General features: G+C 68.5%; 2 protein-coding genes across 5 annotated transcripts; one reads left to right on the top strand and one right to left on the bottom strand.

Annotated features, from left to right (window-relative positions):
- Positions 1–243: 243 nt before the first annotated feature.
- Positions 244–6170, top strand: ACP1 (acid phosphatase 1). 4 transcript variants are annotated; one of them, XM_037528588.2, is made up of 6 exons: positions 244–338; positions 2435–2508; positions 2736–2849; positions 4784–4845; positions 5795–5900; positions 5966–6170. In XM_037528588.2, the coding sequence occupies exons 1-6, from the start codon at positions 296–298 to the stop codon at positions 6041–6043; spliced, it is 477 nt and encodes a 158-aa protein (XP_037384485.1). In that variant the 5' UTR covers positions 244–295; the 3' UTR covers positions 6044–6170. The 4 variants fall into 4 exon arrangements, with proteins under 4 accessions (XP_037384485.1, XP_037384484.1, XP_037384483.1 ...); XM_037528587.2 differs by lacking the exon at positions 2736–2849 and adding an exon at positions 2591–2704; XM_037528586.2 differs by lacking the exon at positions 244–338 and adding an exon at positions 1493–2255.
- A 1610-nt stretch (positions 6171–7780) lies between these two features.
- ALKAL2 (ALK and LTK ligand 2) lies at positions 7781–13415 on the bottom strand. The gene is made up of 5 exons (XM_037528589.2): positions 13178–13415; positions 12305–12358; positions 11785–11865; positions 10174–10239; positions 7781–8327 (listed from the first exon to the last, which is right to left on the bottom strand). Exons 1-4 carry the CDS (start codon positions 13413–13415, stop codon positions 10175–10177), a joined length of 438 nt encoding a protein of 145 aa, XP_037384486.1. The 3' UTR covers positions 7781–8327; position 10174.
- Positions 13416–15338: the final 1923 nt, after the last annotated feature.

Here is a 15338-nt window from a genome sequence, read left to right as displayed (position 1 = left end):
ACCGGCCCGCCCCCTCACGGCCAGGCGACCCGCCCCGCGCCCCGGCCAGGTGATCGCCCCGCCCCCTCCGGCCAGGTGACCCGCCCCTCCCCGGCCAGGCGACCGGCCCCCCAGGCCCCGCCCCGGCCAGGTGATCCGCCCCGCCCCTCCTGGGGGCGGCCCGCCGGCGGGCGGCGCTGGAGCCCGACTGCGCAGGCGCGGGCCGCGGGCGGGACTGCGCAGGCGCGGGCGGACGCGCGTCCTGCGCGTGCGCGTCTCCGGACAGCCCGGCGGGTCGGCGGGCTCGGGCGCGAAGATGGCCGAGCCGGTGCCCACGTCGGTGCTGTTCGTGTGTCTGGGTGAGCGGCGGGGCCGGCGGGGCCGGCGGGGCCGGGGGCGGGCGCCGGGCCTCCGCGATGCGCGCGCCGCCACCCCGGGGCCCCCGTCGGTCCCTGCGGCCGCGCCTGGGCCGGCCCCGGAGGCTCCGCGCGCCGCCCGCCCGGGGTGTGTCCAGCGCCGCGCGCGGCCGAGGGCGCCCTGGCCCCGGGCCCCCGGGGCGCCTCCCGGGCCGCGTTCTGGGCTCCGCGCGCCCCGCGCCCCGCGCCCCCGCGCCGGGCCCTGCCGCGGGGCCTGCAACCGGGCGCGGCCCCGAGTGCCGCGCGGCTGCGCCCGCCTGGCCGACCCGCGCCTCCCGGGGCGCCGCCGTCCGCGCGCCCGCGCCCGCGGCCCGGCCCGTCTGCCCCGCGGCCGGGCCCGCCCCGCAGAGCCGCAGCCGGCGCGGCGCACCCCGGGGTCCGGCGGAGCCCGCGGCCGGGACGGGCCTGCGCGACCCTGAGGCCCCGGCGCGGGCCGGGCGCGGCCGCTCGGGCCGGGTCTCCGGAGGTGGAAAGCCGCCTCGACCCGGCGTCCGCGCCGGCCGCGCTGCGGGCAGTTCCGCGGGCAGCCGGGCCGCTCCGCTGGGCGGGCGCCGTTCCGGGCGCCGGGCGGAGCCGCCTCCGCGGCGGCAGCGCGTGTCCCCGCCGCGGCCCCCGCCCCCCCCGCGCCCTCAGAGCCGGCCGCGGGCGGGGGGGGCGTCGGAAAGGCCTCCCCGCGCGGACGGTGGAGCCGAGGCCGGCGAGGGTGGGGAGACCCGGGGGCTGTGCGCGCGGATCCTGCCCGAGGAGGCCGGCGGCTCTGGAGCAGCAGCTCCTGCCGAGATGCGCAGGGGCAGGGCTGAGGGGGCCGCGCGGCCGACCCGAGGATGCCTCAGGCCGCTCCGGTCCCGTGGGCGCCGCGCCTGCACGCAGCCGGCGGTCCCCTTGCGCGGGGAGACGCGGCGCCGGGGGCGCAGGCGTCTCTCAACCCTGTGCGGGGCGCGGGGCGAGCGTCTTGTGTTTTGAGGCCGCGCCCAGGCTCGGGCGGGCTGTGCTCCTGCAGAACGTCGTGGGTGCTGGCGTTTGAGTCGGGCGGCGACACAGCCGTCTGCTTTCGCGTTTCCGACGACTTCCAGCTCTGTGACGGGGGCGGGGGGGGCAGCCAGGCCTAGTGTTCCCCTGTCAGGTGCCCAAGGGCCCTGGGCTTGCTGGGAGTGACCAGCCGCTGGAGGGTGAGTGGGGCTGGGAGGTGACCCTGGGCTAGGTTAGAAACAACTGTCCAGCTGTTGGGTTTCGGCTACACAGAGTGAGCCTTGGAGGAGCAAGGGGCCTGCATCCTGTGGCCCGCGTGGGACGGTTAAGCGTCTGCGTTTGAAACATAAAAACTTTATTCCTTCAGTGCACTGTTTGGGCCCTTTCCAGGCTGAAGTGCAGAGAGGCCTGGGGAGTTTTTCGTTTGAAAGGCTGATGGCAGAAAGGGGCAAAGGCCTCCCTTGGGTGAGGTTATTGGAGTGGCCTGTTTCTGTGAGATAGTGTGGGGGCGGCGGGCAGAGGCGACAGCCCGACCCACCCTGCAGGGCGAGGCCTCCGTCTGGGGCCTCCGTCTCAGGCTCCAGTGGGGCCGCTGCCTCCGCTCCTCCTTGGGTCTGTCCTTGAGGTTGGGTGCTGAGTCAGTGACTGTGCTGCCGGTTTGGGAGCAGCGAGGCTGAGAGGTGACAGGTTGAAAGGCGTCTAGAGCTTTGCCGGAGATGAGGGGGGTGTGCTCTGCCGCAGGTCACGCTCAGGTGTGATGCCAGCCTTGGGCGTCGTGAGCCTGCGCCCCGGCCACAGCAGCGGGCGCCCCACCTGCTCCGGGTGGCATGACTGTAGCCCTTGCAGCCCAGCCTGCCTTTCCGTCCACACGTGCACACGCGTCTTCTCGCTGTAAATACTGCTGTCTGGGCCAAGGGTGAATGTGCTTTAACTTGAAGGCGGTAGCAAGAAGCGGGGCCGCACAGGGGTGTGGGGTATTGGGGTGAGGGGCTGCTGGGGTTGCGGGGAGGTGGGGTGTGCGGGTGCCTGTGGCCCCTCCGTCAGCTGACGCGTCCTCTGCCCCTCCCCAGGTAACATCTGCCGCTCCCCCATCGCAGAGGCAGTTTTCAGGAAACTCGTGACTGATGAAAATGTCTCAGACCACGTGAGTTCTGCTCTCTCCAGGGGCCGATGTGAATGTCTTTAGATCAAGAAACAGCAAAAACGGCTCTTTTTCTCTCCCGCAGTGGCGGGTGGACAGCGCAGCGACGTCCACGTACGAAGTGGGGAACCCGCCCGATTCCCGGGGCCAGCGCTGCCTGCGGAAGCACGGGGTGCCCATGAGCCACGTGGCGAGGCAGGTATGCGCTCAGGCTGTGCTTTGTGTTGCAGTGGGTCGTGGACAGCGCCGCCGTGTCCGACTGGAACGTGGGCCGGTCGCCAGACCCGAGAGCTGTGAGCTGCCTGCAAGGCCACGGCATCCACACGGCCCACACGGCCCGACAGGTAGACAGACCTGCTTCCTCTGGTGCAGCCGGCAGGGCGCCTGCATGTCCCAGCGTGCTCGTGCTGCGAGGCGGGCCTGCGGCCGGACGCCGAGTGGGCCTGCTTTGCGCTGCTGTCTGAGTTCCAGCTGGACATCAGGCCACGTGCCGCGTGCCCCATTTCAAGTTTGCCGCTAGGACAGATTCCTGTCACATCCGCATACCCGGCGTTCAGCTGAGAAGTGGCTGGGCAGCCAGGGCACTGTTGTCGGGGACTTACCCTGCCTCCAGCTGCCCCCTCTGACCTCCCTCTGGGGCCTCTCAAGCGCCCCCAGTGAGGAAAGCCTGCTGGGAAGCCACCGCCAGCATGGGGAGGACGGGGCTCTGGATTCTCGCTGACTGAGCAGCCAGCGGGACTGGGGTGCCTCACTGGGCCTGCCACCCAGGAAGGAGTACGGCTCATGGGGCAGCGGGTCTGTGGACACAGGCTGTGGGGGTGGCAGCCGGACACTGGCTTCTGAGGGGGTGGGCTGCTCCTGTGTGGCTCCACGCCTCGTCCCCTCTCTGCGGTCATCACTTGTGGAAGTTCAGCTGCAGTTTTAAAACTCCTGACTAAAACCTTCTAAGTCACTGACACCCCCTCTGAGGCCTAGGGTCGGTCTGGGGAATGGACACCTGCACATCCGGCCAGAGCGGGGCTCTGTGTGCTTGGAGTCTGCTCTGAGGGAATTCTGGGGGCTTCCATGCCCTGCAGTGAGGCTCGCTTGATGCCCCCACACCCACTGTTTCTGGAGGAGCTGTGCTGCCAAGATGCCCTGGATGTCTCCAGGGGGTGTTTGCTGGGGTGGGTTGAGGATGCAGGCTGGCAGGGGTGAGTAGAGGGGGCCAGTGGGGAAACATACGCGTGGGCCGCAGCCCGGTGGGCACCCCTCAGAGCACTGCGGGTGCTGGTGAGCGCCCACCCCCCAGATCTCTGTCCTTGGAGCCAGCCGACGCGTGTTGGGGTCTGGTCTTCTGGGCACTGTCTGGGCTCATCCCCCATGGCTGTTGCACTGACCAGTGTGTGCAGGAGCCCTGTGGGGGTATTGGCTATGGCCGCTCTTTCTCAGCCGTTCTAACTTGTGCCTGCCCTGTGTGGTTTGACAGGCCCGTTCCCGAGTCTCTCTCTGCTGGTCCATAATCACACCCATTTCCCGACCAGGCGGGGCTGCTGTGGAGGCCGCGGCTGCAGCCTGAGCATGTTGCCGTCCTCCTGCGCCCACGGTTGGGGCCGCCCCCGTGGGTGGCCAGACGTCACCTTCTCCTGCAGCTGAATTTCAGAGGTTTTTTAGTGCGGAGGACTGGCATCGCATTGCACCCCTCACCCGCAGTCACGTTGTGCCCTGCTTTCTTCTGTCGGTTATCATAGTCAGAAATCATTAAACACTTCAGCCTGGACACGCTAGTGCTGTTGTGTTCTAGATCACAGTGTCAGGAAATTGAGTCACATCACAGGTGACCTGCGCCCTGAAGGCCGAGTGCCTGGTGGTTGTCTCCTTGGGGTGCCGGCTGGCGCGGTGCACACCTCAGGCTCCCTGGCCACAAGCATCTGCGGTGGGCCCTGCGTCTGCCCCTGCCAGGGCGCCCTCAGGCTGGGGAGGCTCAGGGCCTGGGGCTTAAGCACTAATAGGAGGAAAACCTGCGAAATGGCGCCAGGTGAGCACGTGCCTGGCCTGGGGGCTGCTTTCTCGCTGTGGGGGCCGGAGCTCTGTCCCTTCTGGCTATGCAGGGGCTTCATGGCGAAGATGCCTTCACAGCACCATTTGGGGAAATAGGTCAACTCGACACAGACACATTTAACTTAGTGACCAGGCGTAAGGGCACCTGCTGGTGGGGGCGGGCCCAGGTGCAAGCCCTGGCCCCGCCCGAGCCCTGCTGGCCGCCTGAGAAGGACAGTGTGCCTCGTTTTGGTTTCAGGTCACCAAGGAGGACTTCGCCACGTTTGACTACATCCTCTGCATGGATGAGAGCAACCTGAGGTAAGCGCGTCCTCATGGGCTCGGCCACCGCAACTCACTGCAGGCCCAGGCGCTCTTGCCTGCCATCTGTCCCCATGGCCCTTGAGGGCTACCGCCCACCATGTGTGGACTCGCCTGTCTGCAGCGAGAGGGCCTGTGGGTGTCTGGAGGCCCTCCTCGGCGTGGGCCTGGGCATCCACCCGTGCCCCTCCGTAGGGGGCCTGGGGCAGCAGTGACCACATAGGCGTGTCCTGCTGTTTTGCCACCTTCACTTATCCACTCCAGCACCCTCTGGACTCCAGCTCCCCCCAGGGTCCCTGGGTGCTGTGGCCGGCCGGCTGTGTGCCCCTGCACTACGGGGCTGTCCGTCTCAGTACAGGCGCCCGGGATGCCAGCATATGGGGCATCCTAGTGCGGTGCTCCAGCTGCCAGCCGGGTCCTGTCCCACCGTGCGAAGGGCCTGCTGCCAGCCAGGGGCGTCCACTCTGCTCCCAGCACTGGTGGCTGCACGGGCGGGGCTGGGACCCCAGGGCCCAGCTGCCCTGTGTCGCATGTCCTGCGCAGGTGGTGTCACTGAGGGAGAAGGGCCTGTCCTGCCACCTGCACAACCTCAGGGCTATCAGACCAGGTGCAGCCGGAGTCCTCACGCTCGGGTCTCTAGTGCCCACTGCAGGCCCCGGAGCGGGGCCCAGCGCAATGGCCGTTCTTAGACCCCTTGCAGCCTTGCCGGGTTTGGTCTCCGAGAAGGGGAGACAGGTTCCCTTGGACTGCCGTGTGCTCTGCTGGCCATGCCCTGTGTGAGGCTGGTGGGCACCCTCCCCAACCCGTGCCTGGGACAGGCCTGTGAGGGCCACCCCCGCCCTGCCGGCCGCATCCCCCAAGGGTGTGGCTCCATGGGGACTCCGTGGACACCAGCAGGTGCCCATGGAGCCACAGATCAGAGCAGCGAGTCCTTGTTTCAACCCAACAGAGACCTGACCAGGAAAAGCAGCCAAGTCAGAAACTGCAGAGCGAAGATCCAGCTGCTCGGGAGCTACGACCCCCAGAAGCAGCTCATCATCGAAGACCCCTACTACGTGAGTGCCGCCCTCGCGCCCGCGCCCCCCGTGGGGCGCCCGCCCTGACGCACTGTCACCCGCAGGGGGACGAGTCCCACTTCGAGACCGTGTACCAGCAGTGCGTGCGCTGCTGCCGCGCCTTCCTGGACAGCGCCCGCTGACCCGCGGTGCGGCCGCTCTGTGGTGAACCCGCTGCCCCGCGTCTTGGGAATGACTGTCCAGAGCTGGTGTGTTCAGCAGAATAGTAATAAAGCTTCTGACCCAGCCAGTTGACGGCGCAGTCACTGCTCTTAGGCTGGACGAGCGCCCTGCCCGCCACACGGCGGCGGGACAGGAGCCCGCCCGGGAGGACGCGCGGCCGCTGGGGCGGGAGGTTGGAGGGGACAGTCGGGAGGGCCTGGCCGGGTGAGGGCTGCCGGGGGGATGGCCGGGATCCCAGGAGCTCAACACCAGCAGCGCCCTCAGCACGTGTGTGAGCGGCGGGACGCCTGGTGCATGGGCATTGTCTGGTATCGAGGCCTCAGCACTCACTCGCTCCTGCCTGGACCATCCTGCCTCAGAGTGCTGGCCCGGAGGCCGCTCGCGCCAGCTGGCTTGCCTGCACCAGTGGGGGACGGGTCTGCTGTGCTCCTGTCACCCAGGTGTCAGACACCAGTTGGCTTGGTGGGAAAGAAACATCAGAAAAAGCCTTGATTTGGAGGGCTTGTGTGTTGGTGAGTGAGTCTCCCCTGCTCTGTCAGCGCTTAGTGTGTGGCGAGCACAGGGATCCCTCTGTACTGAGGAGAGATAGGAGGTTCCCACAGACCCACACCAGTGCAGATGGCCTTCAGGATAAACTGAGGAGGTCACACTAGCAGAGGTGGGGGGGGGGGTCCTGCCCTATGGCCTGTGGCCCCAGGCATGCTGTCTGTCTGTGTGCCCAGAAGATGGGGATGAGCAGGGGCTTCCGCTTCCACAGAAATATTTATGGCAGAGGCGGGAGGTCCTGGCCTGGCCATCCCCGTGGATACGCTGCTCATCCTGGCCCTTCCAGGCCTCTGCAGCTGGAGAGGGCTTCACCCTGCCTTCACCCCACCTTGCAGCCAGTGGCCCCAGTCCTGAGAGCAGGGACTCTCAGTCACAGGCCCATCTGGAGTGTCCACTCCCCAGTATCCTGGGCGTCAGGCAGGGCGGGCAGTCCTGGATGCTGTGCCCCAGGCTGGGTAGCCGTCCACCTGCCCCCAGCAATGACAGGCACCCCGATGGGGAGATGTTTGGCCAAAGCAGAGATTCTTACCCTGAAAACTCTTCCTAGGACACATCGGAAACCGGAGGTAAAGTAGTTGGGGATCAGGTAAGGGCGTCCTGACAGGTCAGGAATGAGGGAAGCAGGTTAAGTGACTGCATTTGGCAAACAGGATTGACACGCTTCAGGCGTTTACAGCCAAGCAGCCGATCACTGCTAGGGGACGTCAAGGAAGTTGCTCTTTGCTGCTTCCTCGTATTCACGAGTAAACCCATCCAGCTTCTTTCACGTCTGCCTGCACCTCGGAGAGGATGCTCAGCCACCCCGGGGCGCTCGCCTGCCTTCCTGGAGGGGACGGGAACACCTGTTGACCTCACTGTCTTAAAATTGTGTCCAGTCTGGGCAGCTAAGAGGCCTTTCCTCAGCCTACTGCTCATGATCACGGGGTCTTAAGGGGAACGAAGGCGCACACTCATCCAAAACGCTCCCCACCGAGTCAAGCTCATTCTGAGAGCCAAGCCCCCGCGTGTGGCACCCGCGCGGGACGGGGGCGGGGACCGTGGGGGCGCAGACTGTGGGCTCCCCTCGAGCCTTTCGCCTTCCTACTGCCCTCTTCACAGAGGCCTCAGTCACAAATGCCTGACGACAAACTTGTTGGGCAACAAGGCTCAGTTGGAAGAATGCACTTTAACAGAAGCTGTTTTATTCCCGTGCGGATGCCCCGCAGTGGGAGCAGCGGCAGCGCACGACCCAGCAGCGCCGCCCACTGTCCCAGAGACGGGCTGGAGGGCGCTTCTTCGCAGTTCCAGATAATAGTGTGGGGGTTTCATTGTAAAGTAATACAAAATATTAAACCATACCCTATGCCTTATGAAAATAGAGTTTGATTCTGCTTGTTTCTAAGAAATACTCCTCGCTGGGAGCGGCCTGGCGCAGCAGGCAGGCCAGGCCTGGGTGCCCCACTGGCTCGCCGGGCAGCGCCTGCAGCGGGCATCTGCGGCGCCATGGGGGAGTCCGCAAAAATAAAGCTCTTGTTCGCGCGGCGTGTTTGTCAAGGTAGTGGGTAGTCCCGTGGGTCAAGGCACTTCTTGAGGTCTCTGCGGTGCGGCCCTATGGACACGGTCACGGCGCCGTTGCCGTCTGCAGGCCCAGTCAGCCAGGGGCAGGGCCGCTCTGCTGGCAGCTGAGGGTCACGGGGCACCGCTGCCGCTGCCACTGTGCTAAAGGGGCAACAGTGAGTGGGTTAAAGCCAGCCCAGCGCCTGCTTGGCTGTGTCACATGGGCTCGGGCAAGCTCGTGGTGACGGGGCCTGCGGGGCCAGCGGTTGGGAGTGGACGCTAGGTGGGGATCAGGTAAGGGCGTCCTGACGCTAGCACGGGGTGCCCAGCCTGCGTGCGCTGTTCATTCATTACAGAAATGCTGAGGCTGTGGTGCTGCACACTGGCAGCTCCGTTTTGCTGCCTGTGCTCCAGGGCGGGCCAAGTGGGGAGGCCTGCGGTGTCTAGCAAGTTGGGGCGGGGACTGTGTCCCTGGGGCTCTGGGGAGCAGGAGGCACCGGGGTTTGCTCTGGGACACATGGAGGGTCCCTGCGTGACCCTCAGAGCCTTGGGGGCAGGCCTGGTTGGGAAGAGGACTCACTGCCCTCGCGCCGGGCTCGCAGGGCTCCCGTGTGCAGTGGCCACTGCCCACCCCCGTCTCGCCTGTGCCCGCTGTCGTGGCTGGCCTTGAAACCGCAGGATTAGAAGTTAATCTTCAGAAAACCCTGTCGCAATTATTACCATTAGCTGAAATAGCTGTGATTTAAACTTGACCCATTTCTCGGGCAAAATATACGCAAGTGCCGGTACTTGTGGCGACTGGCGTGGACCGCGGTGGCTGTGGGCACGCACCTCAGCCCCTCACTGCCAGCGTGTGACTCGGGTGCTGGCCTGGGCTCGAGTGGCACGTCTGCCCCACACGCCCGCCCCACCCGCGTCTGCAAGCGTTCACGCTGCCGTCAGCCCTGGAGGGCAGAGGGGCCGAGCTCGCTCAGGCAGCTGTGGGCAAGCACTGGCCGGCTCACAGGCGTGGCCGGGGCCTGTGGCCACCCGCAGGCCACAGCCAGGGGCGCCTTGCTCCCCACTTGTGAAAAGTGGGCGCTGTTTCCAAGGACATGCTTTACCGAGAAATGCTTCCTAAAAACAACACTCGTCCGCCCCCGCATCTCACCTTGGGAGATTCACAACATCAATCACTGCTTTCAAAAGAAAGTCCTTTCTGTGGGCCGTGTGGCAGCGGAAGAGAAAGGACAGCACCATGGGAGGGCGAGGCTGTAGGCCCGGCCGCGGGCCCAGCCCTGGGGTCAGAGCTGCCGCCCCCTCCAGCCGCTCCTTCCCCACCTGCCTCGCTGCCCCACTGGCTGCCCCCCTTTACTGGGGAACCCGAAGGTGGGAGGTTCAGGCCTGGGCCTCCATGCCCTGCCCAGTGGGGGTGGCCCAGCCACTGCTTGCCAGGGTGAGCAGCTTCTCACCACATATGAAGCCCTGCAGTCCACCCATCCGCGTGCGGCCAACTGCAGTGGCCACCGGGAAAAGCGCTGCGACCCCTGATCCTAGGCCACTGACAGGTTTTCTGGGAATGGCCACTCGCACGCCGGGAGCCTCTCGGTGGGGACGGTGCTGACACAGACAAGACACAAGCAGAGTTTCACACGACCGCAGTGGCCTCTGTTGGGAAGGGGCCCTTGTGCCCTGCGGGCCAGGCTGGGTGCTGGGCCCTGAATTCTGGGTGTGCGCTGACGTCTGCCGTTACAGGCTGGGAAGAAGTGACTGACAGAAGCATTTAAAAGGCCAAGGTGCTCACCAGCCCCTGAGGCCCTGAGTCCAATGTGGACACTCGCAGGCACACCCTGGCAGGCCGCGCAGGCCAGTCAGCGCGCCCCAGTAGGCCGGGCTGAGCTGCTGCCCACTCTGGTGTTTTCAGTGTCAGAGCAAGGGACGATAGCCAAGAAGGGGTGTCTGGTCTCCAGGGCAGTTCTGTCCCGAGCAAGAGGCCCCGGCCTACGGCCGTAGACGCGGTGGTGCTTACCTCACCCCTCCAGGCACACGGGGCTGACCGCGAGTCGCATCAGGAGCCTGGCACAGCGCTTGTAATCTGCAGGAGACACAGCAGCCTCAGCAGCCCAGAAGTCGACCCACTTCCTCCCCGCGCCCGCGCTGCCGCCCCCCTGCAAACAGCCGGGGCAGGGCCAGGGCGGTCTCTACAGCCGGCAGGGGCTGGCAGTTGCCGGTGACGGCCATGGACTCCCAGGTCAGAGGGGGCCGCGGGACTGGGAGGGGGTGCAGAGCCCCACACTCCTTGCCAGCTCTGCACCCCGGCTGCCAGGGCTCTGCGGGTGACCAAGCCCGGAGCAGGCGGCCTCCAGCCCGGGCTGCGCGGTGCAGACCAGGCCCTACCCGGATGTGCCTCGTGCACAGATGCGTGGTGGGCGGGGCCCCGGGCCTGGAGGGGTGGCTTCATTGGCCAGCGTGGCCACGTGGCCCCCTGGGTGCTCCTTCGGGCATGAGTGAGGTGCCAGATGGCGGACACTAGGACTTTCTCGGGAGGAAGTTTGTGCAAAGCTGCAGCAGTTTATAAATTCCTCAAGCATCTTAAGGGTTGCAAAATCCTACTTAAAAACGTAAACGTTGATACTCGAAACTGAAAATCTGAATGAACCAGCACTGACAGCGATAAGCGGGGATGTCTGTCACACAAGAGGCTGACACTGCTGAGCCGGTGCTGGGTGGGAGGGGGGTGTAGCAGGGGGGCGTCGGCCTGAGGGTGCTGAGTGTTGGCCTGGTGGGGGAGTTGGCCTCCAGGGCTGTTGGGCCTCTGAGCTGCCTGCCCGGGCCTGCCGCCCCTGAGGGAGGGGGCTCTGTGGGCCCCTCCACCTGGCATGCAGGGCTGGGCTGGCGGGTCCTGCACCTTGGGCAGCAGCGGGGCCAGCTCCATGGCTCGTGCTGTGTGGAGGGTTGGCAGGCCAGGAGCACCAGGCTGGCCTGGGGCCCCAGCTGCGGCTGGCAGGCAGGGCTGTGCGCCCGATGCGCTGGAGTCCGCCCTACTGCTTGCAGCCTGCCTGGCCAGGGCCTGGGCCCAGGAGCCCAGGGCAGTCACCCTCGGAGGACTCACTGCCTGGGCACACAGAAACCTGCGCCTCATGCAAACGGACACTTTTTCGTCCGAAGGCAGGACAGGCACATCTGGTCTGCACCCCTTCAGACTGAGACACCCAGTGTCTGGCGCGGGCCTGGCCCGGTGTGGCCTGGGCTCTAGCCGAGGTCATGCTGGCTGAAAAGTGACAAGGAACCACCTTGGAGCGGTGTGACGTGTGGGCTGTGCAGAAGCGCCCGCAGGCTGGCTCTGGGTCCTGGCCGCAGAGGTGGTGGCTGGTGGCTCCTGAGCAAGCCTTGCTAGCACCCAGCCGTCCTCGGCGCGCCAGAGCCGGCACAGACACGGCATGGTGCCTGCACCCACCAGTCTGCACAGAGGTCGCCCACAGGCGCTGGACAGGAGAGCGTCCCCTCAGCCACGCTGCTGCTGCAGGCCGGAGCCGGGCCGGGCCAGCCAGGCCCCTAGCTGCGCGCTAAGGGGATCAGCCCAGCAGGCGGCCGGGCAGGGCCCAGTGCAGTGCCAACCCAGGCCCAGCCGCTCACTTACATGCGGGGACGGTGCAGTCTCTGGTGTTGTGGTACAGCCTGTGGAAGTGCTTGCTGCACCTGGGGCTGAAGTAGAGGGGGCCTGCAACCCCGAAGAGACACGTCAGACACTTGAGGCACAGGCAGGGGAGGTGGGGTGTGGGCAGGCAGATACATCGGGTGTGAGAGACGGTGTGGGGACATGGGGTACAGGGAGATGGGGTGCGGGCAGGCAGGTGGGGGGAGATGGGGTGGGGGGAGATGGGTTGCGGGGAGATGGGGTGCAGGCAGGCGGGTGAGGGGAGATGGGTTGCGGGGAGATGGGGTGCAGGCAGGCAGGTGTGGAGAGATGGGGTGCGGGGAGATGGGGTGCAGGCAGGCGGGTGAGGGGAGATGGGTTGCGGGAGATGGGGTGCAGGCAGGCAGGTGTGGAGAGATGGGGTGCGGGAGATGGGGTACAGGTAGGCGGGTGTGGGGAGGTGGGGTGCGGGGAGATGGGGTGCAGGCAGGCGGGTGTGGGGAGCGGGCAGGAGGACATGTACCTGTGAGATGCTTTAAAAACTTGTCCTTCATCCTTAGGTCTCGAGGCACAATTTCTGTAGGGGGAAAGTTCATTATTTTCTTTGGACCGTAAGAGGCCGCTAAAGGCCCCAGCGGCGCTGCAGGCGCCCGTGCCACTGAGCGAAGGGGCTGGCCGGGCGCTGGGGACGAGTGTCAGGGCGCGGCGTTGGGGCCGGCGCGGGCAGAGACCACCTCAGCCCGGAGGCAGACACTGCGAGTGCGGTGTCTGAGGGCGACGTGTGGTGTCGGCACGCGTCCCACGTGGGCGCTGTGTGTGGACGTGTGTGGGCAGTCGGTCTCCGGGGAAGACGTCTTTGCTGGACGCTTTCATTTTGAAGACCGCGGGAGTCAAACTCCACAGCCTCAAAGTTCTGGAAGGAAAACCTGATCCTATAAATAAAAACGTGTCACAGGACTTGACCTTCGTGTGGCAGGAGGCTGGGGCACCAGGAGGCGCAGCCCCCGGCCCTCGGCCACCTCCCAGCGGCCTTGACTCCCATTCCAGCTCCTGGGCGCCCTGCTGGACACCTGTGTCCCCGGAGCTGGGCGCGCCCGGGAGACCCCGGGGCCGGAAGACTCGGGTCTCGGCTGAGAGTGCGCGGCTGAGGAGCCCCTCCAGACGCGGGGCGCAGCCTGCTGGAGCCACAGACCCGAGCCCAGCGCGGGCGGGCCGCCGCGGGACTCGCTGTTCTCTTATGTTCAAAAATAAAAACACCAGGTATTTTCACGCGATGGCAATGGATGCGCTTTTTAAGGCGTTTTCTCAGCGACAGTTCTATTTCCGAGCCGGCACAAATTCCTCGGGCCGAGGCCGCGGGCGGGGGCGGGGGCGGGGGGGCGGGGGCACCACTCACCGGCTCGCTGCTCCTCGGGGAACAGCCCGAAGTCCGAGACCTCCTGCTGGCCCAGGAGCTGCAGCCTCTTGGCCTCCCCCGAGTGGTACCGCCTGAGCTCCTGGACGATCTCCGCGATGAGCCGCAGCACCGTCTGCCGGTCGGCGGCCTCCCGGGGCTCCGCGAACCCCCGGCCGGGCCCCGCCGCCCCCAGCACGAGCAGCAGCCCCAGGAGGAGCGGGCGCCCCGGCCCCCGCATGGTGCGCCCGGGCGGCGCGCGGAGCCGGCGGGCTGGGGAGACGGGGCGGCGGCGGGTCAGCGCGGAGGCGCCCGGCCCGAGACCGAGACCGCCCCGCGGGGCCGCGCCCCCCGCCGCGAGCCGCCCCGCCGGGCCGCGGGGACCGGCCGCGGGGAGCCGAGGGGCGGCTGCGCCCGCCGCGCGCCCCCAACTTTCCCGGAGGCGGCCCCGCGCGCTCGGGGCCGCACAACTTTCTCCCGCCGCGCCCGGGGCCGCCGCACCCACCTCGCGCCGCGGAGCTGGAGGCGCCCGCACCGGGGGCGCCGCGCCGTCCCGCCCCGCCGAGCGCCCGGCGGACCCTCGCTGCGCCGCCGCCGGCCGGGCTCGGGGCCTCGGCCGGGGAGAGCCGGGTTCCCGCCCGCGCCGCCGCTCCTCGCGCCGCCGCCCGCCGCGCGCTACTCCACGCGCGGCTGCGGCGCGGGGCGGGCTCGGTGCGCGGCTCCCGCCTGTGCGCCCCGCTGCGCGCCCGCCCGCCCGCCGGCGCCTCCGATCCCCGCGCGGCGTCAGCGGGTCCCGGGGCGCGCGCGCTTTAATTAGCGGCCGCGAGTGTCGCCCCCCCGCGCGGCGTCAGCCCCCGCCCCGCCCCGCCCCCGCGCCCCCCACCCCCCGCGCCCCCCTCCTCCCCCCCCCCCCTTCTCCCCGCGCCCGCCCGCGCGCGGCCGGTCCCTCCGCTCCTGTCGCTCGCGGCGGGAGAAGCCGCTGCCGGGAACCCGCCGCTCGGGCGAAACGCGGGGCTCGGCGACTCGAGAAGGGGGCGCCTCAGCGCCTCCACGTCACGAGTCCCCCCGCGTCCGGCCGGTCGGGGGGTCTGCGGGGAGGCCGGGGCGCAGGCCGGCGGGGGGCTCGCGGGGGCGAGGGAGGCAGTCGGGGCGCCCCCGCCCCCGCCCCGCGCCGAGCCCCGCCGGGTTCCCGCGCCCGACCCGACCCCCGGGCGCCCCGGCCCGCTGCCCGGCCACGCCCGCGGCCGCTTCCCGGGCACGTCCCTCCAGGCCGGTCTCCGGAAAGTTTTGCTCTTCGGAAGTGGGCGGCGCAGTCGCGAGCTCAACGGTTTCTCTCTAATTTTTTTCTTGTAAAATGTATCCTCAATCAATGGCGCACTTTCCAGTCCCTCGGCGCCTTCTGGGCAGGAGCTGGACGCCCTCCAAGCCCGCGCGGGGAAAGGTGCAGGCGGCGCGCGCTGCCCCGCGCCAGGGTCTGGGGAGCCGCGCGCCCCTCGCCGCGCGCCCCTCGCCGCGCGCCCGCCCCGCGCGCCCCTCCCCACGCGCCTGCCCGCGCGCCCCTCCCCGCGCGCCTCTCGCCGCGCGCCCGCCCTGCGCGCCCCTCCCCACGCGCCCCTCCCCGCGCGCCCCTCCCCACGCGCCTGCCCGCGCGCCCCTCCCCGCGCGCCCGCCCCGCGCGCCCCTCCCCACGCGCCTGCCCCGCGCGCCCCTCCCCGCGCGCCTCTCGCCGCGCGCCCGCCCTGCGCGCCCCTCCCCACGCGCCCCCCCCCCGCGCGCCCCTCCCCGCGCGCCCCTCGCCGCGCGCCCCTCCCCGCGCGCCCGCCCGCGCGCCCCTCGCGCCCCTCGCGCCCCTCCCGCGCACCCGCCCCGCGCGCCCTCCCGCGCGCCCCTCCCCACGCGCCCCTCCCCACGCGCCCGCCCCGCGCGCCCTCCCCGCGCGCCCTCGGCCGTGCGTGGAAGCGAGAGTCGGAGTCCAGGGGCACCCGCAGAGCAGCCCCTGAAGCGCGGGACGCTCCCGAAGGGGAGACGCCCCCGCGGACGCCGCCTAGTGGCCCGGCCGCCCGACGCGCCGCGGCTCCCGCGGGGCCGGACTTCCCTGGACCGCCCGACACCCGCACGGCGCTGCCTGAAAAATAAAACAAGAAATGAGTCCCGAGTGCGGTCC

Source organism: Talpa occidentalis, unplaced genomic scaffold (assembly GCF_014898055.3).
Source record: "Talpa occidentalis isolate TD23 unplaced genomic scaffold, MPIMG_talOcc4v2.1 talOcc4.5, whole genome shotgun sequence".
NCBI lineage: Eukaryota > Metazoa > Chordata > Mammalia > Eulipotyphla > Talpidae > Talpa > Talpa occidentalis.
Note: the sequence above shows the minus strand (reverse complement) of the source record. Positions and strands in the feature narration are given on the sequence as shown.

Bases quoted from the DNA above. Each gene is read 5' to 3' on its own strand.
- ALKAL2 (XM_037528589.2), bottom strand. From the start codon at position 13,415: ATGCGGGGGCCGGGGCGCCCGCTCCTCCTGGGGCTGCTGCTCGTGCTG. The intron at 12,359-13,177 runs GTGAGTGGTGCC...TTCCCCCTACAG, and splicing joins CCCCGAGGAGCAGCGAGCCG to AAATTGTGCCTCGAGACCTA. The intron at 10,240-11,784 runs GTAAGTGAGCGG...TGTCTCCTGCAG, and splicing joins AGACTGCACCGTCCCCGCAT to ATTACAAGCGCTGTGCCAGG.
- ACP1 (XM_037528586.2), top strand. From the start codon at position 2,192: ATGACTGTAGCCCTTGCAGCCCAGCCTGCCTTTCCGTCCACACGTGCA. The intron at 4,846-5,794 runs GTAAGCGCGTCC...TCAACCCAACAG, and splicing joins ATGGATGAGAGCAACCTGAG to AGACCTGACCAGGAAAAGCA. The intron at 5,901-5,965 runs GTGAGTGCCGCC...TGTCACCCGCAG, and splicing joins TCATCGAAGACCCCTACTAC to GGGGACGAGTCCCACTTCGA.